Source organism: Pogoniulus pusillus, chromosome 40, assembly GCF_015220805.1.
Source record: "Pogoniulus pusillus isolate bPogPus1 chromosome 40, bPogPus1.pri, whole genome shotgun sequence".
Classification (NCBI taxonomy): Eukaryota; Metazoa; Chordata; class Aves; order Piciformes; family Lybiidae; genus Pogoniulus; species Pogoniulus pusillus.
The window spans coordinates 2247352-2255636 of record NC_087303.1 but is presented as its reverse complement, the minus strand read 5'-3'; the positions used below and the strand labels follow the sequence as shown (position 1 = coordinate 2255636).

Sequence of the window (8285 nt, the reverse complement as noted above, 5' to 3'; positions counted from 1 at the left end):
GGAGGGGGGGGATGGGGGTGGGGGTGTGCGTGTGAAATGTTGGGGTTTGGTGACATCACGGCGCAGGAGTTACCCAATCAGCTGGTGGGTGGTGGGGGACGCTCCGCGGGGTGTTCCCCTAGAATATACCGGCCACGGCGGAGGGGCCGCGAGTGCGGAGCCCGAGGAAGGTGGGAGCTGCAACGAGCCCCTACCTCCCGGACAAATCCACCTCTCCTCCTTCCCACACTCCAACCATTTTTCCATCCTCTCCCCCCCCCCCCCCCCCGCCCCCCCCCCCCACATCCCCTTTCCCTTCACTCCTCTGCCATTCCCCTTTTCCTCCTCCCTTCTTGTCAGGAGCTTTGTTTGCTTAAGCATCTCAGAGGCTTTGCCCAGCAAAATTCGCCCCCCTCACCCCGGGTTTGCTTGTTGATTCCTTCCCCCCACTCCCCTCTTCCACCACCCCCCCCCCCCCCCCCCAAAAAAAAAGAAAATCCAACCCAAAAAGGGATTATTTTGGCAGTGGAAGGTGGGGGTCTGCTCTGCGGCGGGGTGGGAGGTGGCTGGGGGGGGGGGGAAGTGGAGGGGGAGAGCCTGAAGGATGTGAGATGTTTGACTTCTTTCTTTCTTTTTCTTTCTTTCTTTTTTTTTTCCCTTTTTTTTCTTTATTTTCTGTTTTTAAATATTTTTTTTCCCCCCCATTTTTTGGTCCTTTGGTTTTTATTTTTTGGTTTGTGGTTTTATTTTTTTCCTGGGGAGGGGGAAGACGAAGAAGTGAAGCTCCGGTGCAAGAGAAAGAACTGAATGTTTGGAAGCTGTTGCAAACCATTGACTGGAGCGTTTGAAAAGGGACATCGACCGCTTTGGCTTTACCCCCCCCCCCCCACCCCCCTTCCCCCCTACACCTCCCAACCCACCCCCACCCCCCTTTTTTTTTGTTGTTGTTGTTGCTTCCCCCCCCCACACACACACCTCCTTTTTTATCCTCCCCTCCCCCCTTCCACACCATCCCCCCCCCCGCCCCTCCAAATCTCTTCGGAGGGGTAGGGATGTGTGTGATCAGGGAGTGGAAACAGAATATGTCCTTATTTTGAATGCTCCCCCCCCCCTTCCCCGCTTTTGAAACAGACAAAGTAAATGCTCCTTGCAAAATGTTCCTGACCTGCGAAGGGACCTTCGGAATTGTTCCAACCACCACCATGGATTACAATGGGGAAGCCAGGCCGGGGGAATTCCATGCTGGCTATCAAGAAATCGAAGGGATAAACTTGGGATACTTACAAATCAATGGCACCCAGATGTTTGCTCTGGCTCAGGTCCTCAGCGACCTGTTTAAGGATATCCCCAGGACCACCATCAGCAAAAAAATGGAGGTTTTAAAGATCAAAAGCCGACGCTGCGATCTCCAAGAGCTTCGAACGCTCAAAGCCATCAACTCGGTGCCCACCCGGGCTGTGAAATGTTCCCTCATCTCCAAGGCGGACCTGGAGGCTCTTTGCACCTCCTGTAAGAGCCTCAGCCCCCGGAGGAGGAAGAGGAAAAGGAAAAGCAAGAGGAGGGAGCAGCTGCTACTGCCGGACCCGGGGGAACTCTTCCCCTGCCCCCGGCCCCCTCTCCTGCCGTCCTGCAGAGCCGGCGGCTGCTGCGCGGCCCCCGGAGCCCCCAAACTGTCCCCTGCTTTCCCCAAGCCACGCTCGGAGCCGGCCCCGTTGCTTCCGCAGCCTTTCCACAGGGCCTTCCCCACTTTTGAGAAGCCTCCCCGGGGTCGGAAAGGCTGCGGGTTGGTGGCTCGGGGGGAGCTTTTCGCCGGCGTCCTGAGCGGCTACCCCCGAGACCTGGCGCTGCTGCATCCCGCGGCCGCGCATCCTGCGCAGGCGGCCGTGCTCAGCCCCCCGGGTCGGCGCAGGAAGGGTTCCTGCTGTGCCAAGGGGCTCTTCCCGGTGGAAAAAGGACCCGTGGTCTCCAGGAAAGGCCGCTCCTCCGTTTATCCCGGTTCCAAAAGGCAGGGAACCTCCGCCGGCTACTCCAGCGATTCGGACTCCAGCCTGGACTTCGGTGGGTCCAGCCCCGCCACCTCCAGCGACTCGTCAGAGGAGGAGGAAGGGGAGGAGGAGGAGGAGGAAGAGGAAGGGGACACATCATGCAGCAGCGAGGAAGGCAGCTCCTCGGAGTCGGAGAGCAGCTCGCTGTGCAGCGGGGACTCGGTGCAGAGCACCCGGTACAGGCAGGCGGCTCTGCCCCGCTTCCCACCGCAGCCTCTCCGGGAAGCTCTCAGCGAGGAGCGTCCCTCCGAACCCCCTCCGTGCGTAGGCAAAACCCTTCGTCCCGACCCCAACCTCCTCTTCGTCTCACAGCATCTCTGGGCCAGGACTTTGCGAGCATCAACTTTGGAAACTTTGAGCCCGGCTGCAGCGCTGGGCTCGGGGGTTCAGCCGCTGCCGGAGCTGTACGCAAAGCAGGAGGCCTCCCCTTCCTCCTCCTCCTCCTCCTCCTCCTTCTCCTCCTTCTCCTCCTCCCCCCCTCCCTCCCCAAGCAGCACCCCTGGGGGGGCTCAGCAACAAAAGGAGGGAGGCTTTGGGGACGCGGAGCCCTGCGCCAAAGGGAAGGATTTGCACAAAGATGCCTCGAACAATAGAAGCTCCTCAGGCCCCAGTGACCAGGCTGAGAGGCAAACCGCAGCTTTAACCGGGGGAGAGCCTGCCTCGACCTCCCCAACTCCCCAACCTGGGGAGGAAAACTTGGGATCCCTTCCCGACTCGGGGGAACCCCGTCGGGATCACTTTGACCGGCTGATCCGGAGATCCAAGCTGTGGTGTTATGCCAAAGGCTTCAACCTGGACGGGAAAAGTTTGCGGCACGGAGGGAGAACGGAGGCAGGGAAAGGTGCTGAGCTCAAACCCCCTCCCGGTCCCAAAAGAGCAGAGAGCCCCCCCGGCACCTTGTCAAACAAAGCTTTGAGAGGCAGTGGCTCGGAAAGGAATGCCAAGCGCAGACGCCTCGCCAGGGGCACTGAGGCAGAAAGGCAACAGAACTCCTCGAAAGGGAGGCCACAAAAGACTCCAAGGAGGAATTCCAGGAAGGGAAACACTCCCTGCAAACGCCTCGGCAGCGCCGGGCCGACCCCGCCTCGGAATTCCTTCAGCCTCATGGGCAACTTCCCATGTATTCCCTCTTTGGTTGTGGGGAAGGATGGGGACTTGTGTCCTGCCTCTTCCCTGGGGGTTAAAAACTCTTGGGTTCTCTCCAAAACTCACCCCGTGTGGAGCTGGCACCTGGGGGGGAACGCCATCCCCGTGCCCCCCAGCCTCAAATTCCGGGGCTATAGCTTGGAGGATCTCTAAGGACCGCGGACGGCCAGGAGGAAAGGTTTACATGCAACAGATGAGAGCTGCGAGGGGAGGGAAGGTGGTGTGGGGGGGTGGTGGTGTCGGGGAGGAGATGCGATGCCCCTGGGGGGTGTATGGGAGGGGGGGGGATGGGACGGAGAGGGTCCCGCTGAGCCTCGGGATACCCAAATTGGGTGTCCTAGGGTGGGGAGGAGGATTCCCGGAGGAGCCAAGTGGGATGCGGGAGATGGGGGAGAGTGGTATTTTTTTTTGGGGGGGGGGGGGATGTAAGGAGGACTGAACGTGTGCTCGGCTTCAGGTAGTGGGGGGACGGACACTCACCCCGGGAGTGGGGGGGTGGGTGGGGGTGGGGTGTCCCCGCGCAGGCAGAGGGGATGGAATCGATTTGGTTTCTGTTTGCTCAGCTCTTGTGCCCGAGTCCGATATTGCTTTATCGAGGAGTTTTAAGGGACGAAACTAAACCAAACCATTAAATCCGGGGTTGGACTGGAGCAGTGGTGATGTTGGCCACTTTCCCCCTCTCCCTGCCCTGCTGGCAAACGCCATGGATTATTCCCAGGGAAAGGAATTTGGAGTGAACAGTGCAACTCGCTCCCCCACCCCCCGCCTCTTCCAGCCTCACTCTCCTACCTATACACCAAAAAACACCCCCCACAACCAACACCCCACAACAAAAATCCCAACCCCAAACCCGAGGGAAGAATAGGATCTAATTTCTCCTTTCCCCCCCCATAAATACATTGGATTAAAGTCATAATAGTCCCACGCAGAGAGAAAGAATGAAGCCACGCAGCAGAAACCCTCTTTTTGTTGTTGTTGTTGTTGTTTCGGGTCCCAGTCCCCAAACGAGTTGCTCCAAAGCAAGCTGTGGAAAGAGCAGTGAGATGTGGAAGGGTTTTTTTTGTTGTTGTCTGCTTCAGGGACAGGAAGGAGGGGAGCAAAAAAAACCAACCCCAAACCCCTAAACCAACAACAATCCGAGCAGCAAAAAAAAATCATCTTCATCATTAATAAAGCCTCAAACAAACCCAAACCAAAATCAACTTTAAAAGGAGTAGGAAATTCGGATTGCTAAAAGAAAACAGAAGCTTTGGAGAGGAAGAGGTTGGAAACTGCTGCGTGGAAATTAAAAGAAGGGGGGAGGAAAAAAAAGGGGAAAAAAAAGCAAGGAGAAAAAAAACCCAAACTCCAACCGGGGGTGGAGGGGGGGAGGGAAATGTTTGCTGGGATAATCCCCCAAACTCCGGTCGCCTGAAGGTAACCGGCCCTGGAAAAGCTTTAGTGGCCCAAAGAAATAAGATCCAGAAGCGTTAGGAATAGGCTGCAGATGGACAATTTGATCTTTCCCGAGCTTCGGAGTGGAATGCGGGGAAGAATGCGGAGGGAATTTGGCTCCTCTGCTAGAGGAAATCGTATCCCAGTTTAACTTTTCCTAACCCAGCGCCTTTGTGATGGTTGCTTGGGACTATTTCTGATGGGATTTCCACTCCTCTCTGCCATCAAAAGCCCGAGAGGCTCTCTGAAGTTTGCTGCTCTTTGGAAACTTGAAGTAAATCAAAGCTTTCTCTTTTTTGTCCTATTTTTTTTGGGGGGGGGTGTGGGGAAGGAGGTGTTTAATAGCCTTGAATTTCCCCCCTCCCCCTTTCCCCCTCCCTCTTTTTCCTCCATCCCTCTTTTCCCCCCCCTCCCTCCCTCTATTTTTTAACTCCCCTTCCCCCGCAACAGCAAAACGAAAACTTCACAACTCAGGACCAGGCAGCGCTGAGCAATTTCCATTTTTCTTTCACCATCCTTCCTAAAATTATTTTTCCTCCTTTCCCCAACCAAAAAACCAAACATAAAATTAAATCCCTTCCTTTGTGTCCTTTTGCGGATAGAGGAAGGCGAAAGGAGTGGAGGAGGAGGGAGGGGGGAGAGAGGAAATCACCAAGTTAAAACCCCCCCAAAAGCAAAGATTCAAACCTGGCAGGGCCCATTCGGGAGTATTTCTATTTAATTTATTTATCTGTTGGTTTTTAGGAGGGGGAGGGACACCAGGAGGGGAGTGTGGGGGGGGAAGGGACAGGGTTGTGTGTGTGTGTGTTAATTCCATCAGTGGATTAACAACAGCAACAAAACACTTTGAAGGCTTTTTGCATCTTCCCAGGTCGTTTTGCTTGGAGGTGTTGGATTGTAGCTGAACCCCTCCCCCCCCCACACCGATGTTTGTTCGACTCCTTTCGGGTTTTAAGTTTGGGGGGGTTTATTTTTGTTGATTATTTTTGGGGGGAGGGCATTTTTTTTTCCTTACATCCCCCTCCTCGTTCCTCCCTCTTTCAGCAAAATAAAAAGCTCCTTTTCTTCGCTGTCCCAAATATTCAGCTTTTTATCTTCGTTTAGCCGTGGCTGGGCACTAAAAACCAAACCTAAACCGCTAAACCCACCCCAAAACTCTGCCAGAAAAGCCGATTTTGGGGGGTAGGTTTTTTTGCTGTGTGCACGCAGAGAGAGGAAGGGAAGGGGAAAGGCTTTTGCTGCCTCTCAACCTCTCTTTTGCTGCCTCTCGACCTCTCTTTTGCTGCCTCTCAATCTCTCTTTTTCTGCCTCTCAATCTCTCTTTTTCTGCCTCTCAATCTCTCTGCCTCTCAATCTCTCTTTTCCTTTCTCTCAACCTCTCTTTTTCTTTCTCTCAATCTCTCTTTTTCTGTCTCTCAATCTCTCTTTTTCTGTCTCTCAATCTCTCTTTTTCTTTCTCTCTCAACTTCTTTTTCTTTCTCTCAATCTCTCTTTTTCTGCCTCTCAATCTCTCTGCCTCTCAATCTCTTTTTTCCTTTCTCTCAACCTCTCTTTTTCTTTCTCTCAATCTCTCTTTTTCTGTCTCTCAACCTCTCTTTTTCTGCCTCTCAATCTCTATATTTCTGCCTCTCAATCTCTCTTTTTCTGTCTCTCAACCTCTCTTTTTCTTTCTCTCAATCTCTCTATTTCTGCCTCTCAGTCTCTCTATTTCTGCCTCTCAATCTCTATTTCTGCCTCTCAATCTCTCTTTTTCTGTCTCTCAACCTCTCTTTTTCTGCCTCTCAACCTCTCTTTTTCTTTCTCTCAATCTCTCTTTTTCTGCCTCTCAACCTCTCTTTTCCCTCTCGATCTAACCCACCCCGGGACAAACCTCCAGGATAGAGCACAGGAGCACAGGAGATGCTTACTGGGAGGTCTCGAACCCCTTTTTCGCGTCGTCGCTGGGCTCTTTGCTGCGATTTCCTCTCTCTTAAATCCAGATTAGGTTCCGAAAAGGTATTTTATAGGGGAAAAAAAACAACCCCACCCTAATAATAATAATAATAATAGCGAGAAATAAATCTCCCCCCGCGGAAAGCCGAGCAAAATTCCTTCCTCTTCCTCTCCCTCCCCCCTTTCCTTTCGCCTTAAACCCCCTCCCGAGATCCACGCTGGGAATGGTTGTTAAAACAAATCAAATCTATCTATAAATAGCCAAAATCTTTCTCCCCCCTTTTCCCCCCCAGCAAACCCCCAAAGAGCCAACCCCAACCCCCACCCCCACCCCGCAGCTCCTCTTTCGAGTGGATCTTAACACAGCCAAATAACTCAGGAATGTTTTTAAAGGGATAAATATCACCTCGGGAAACGGGGATGTGGGGAGGGGGGGGGACGTTGAAATGGGAGGGATGTGAGGGTTCACCCACTCGTGAGAAGGGGGGGGTGGTGTGTGTGGGGGGGGTGGGGGGCGGAATGATGTTTCTAAAGGCATTTGTGGGGTTGGGGTGGAGGGGTTGAAGCCACGATCTGAGTGCACAGAGGCAGCCGTGACATGTCCCGACGGATTTAGCCTCTCGCCCGTATCCAGACGTGCGTGGGGAGGTGTTGGGAATCTGCCCTAGGATGTACTGGGGGGGGGGGGAAACATTCAATCCCTCCAAACTTTTCGGCCTTAAGAACACTTTGAGGGGGTGGGGGGGGGGTGGGGGGTCCTGAAACCGTTCCCGTTTCGCAGCTAACGACCACCAGAAGAAGTAAAAGCGAGGAGGATAATGCTGGTGTTAATTGCGCTAATTGCGAGCCTGGGTTGGGTTTGAGGGGAGGTGAAAGGAATGAATTCAAATAACGGCGCCGCCGCCGGCGCCAACCACAGGAAAACAACAACAAGGAGGCCAAAAAAAAAAAAGGAGAGAGGGAAGAATTGTCCCAGCAAGAAGGTGGAGAGAGGTTAAAGTTGGCTCGGAAGCGAAAATCACAATAAAGAATGGATAAAAGGAAAGCTGAAATGATAAAAATCGAGAAAAGGAAAGCCGAAATAATAATAGTAATAATAATAGTAATAATAATAGTAATAATAATAATAAACTCCAAATAATAATAATAATGGAAAACTCGAAATAATAATAATAATAATAATAATAATAATAATAATAACAATAATAATAATAAAAAACATCGAAATAATAACATAATAATAGAAATAATAATAATAATAATAATAATAATAATAATAATAATAATAAAGAAAAGGAAAACTCGAAATAATAATAATAAATAATAATAATGGAAAACTCGAAATAATAATAATAATAATAATAATAATAATAATAATAATAGAGAAAAGGAAAACTCGAAATAATAATCGATAAAAGGAAATGGGAATGAATATTAATCGATTAAAAGGAAACCTGAAATAATAATGATTGGTAAAAGGAAACCTGAAATAAAAGTTGATAAAAAGAAATCTGAGTTAATAATCAATAAAGGAAGCTTGAATTAATAGTAATCAATAAAGGGAAACATGAAATGATGATAATTGGTAAAAGGAAACCCGAAATAACAGTTGATAAAAAGAAACCTGAGCTAATAATCAATAAAGGAAGCTTGAATTAATAATAATCAATAAAGGGAAACATGAAATGATGATAATTGGTAAAAGGAAACCCGAGATAACAATTGGTAAAAAGAAACCTGAGTTAATAA

The 8285-nt window shown here is 50.9% G+C and overlaps 1 protein-coding gene across 1 annotated transcript; it reads left to right on the top strand.

Annotated features, from left to right (window-relative positions):
* The first annotated feature begins 999 nt into the window (after nucleotides 1-999).
* Nucleotides 1000-3372, top strand: EPOP (elongin BC and polycomb repressive complex 2 associated protein). Its single transcript, XM_064174431.1, has one exon. It carries the CDS (start codon nucleotides 1077-1079, stop codon nucleotides 3321-3323), a length of 2247 nt encoding a protein of 748 aa, XP_064030501.1. The 5' UTR covers nucleotides 1000-1076; the 3' UTR covers nucleotides 3324-3372.
* The last annotated feature ends 4913 nt before the right edge of the window (nucleotides 3373-8285 follow it).

Bases quoted from the DNA above. Each gene is read 5' to 3' on its own strand.
- EPOP (XM_064174431.1), top strand. From the start codon at position 1,077: ATGCTCCCCCCCCCCTTCCCCGCTTTTGAAACAGACAAAGTAAATGCT.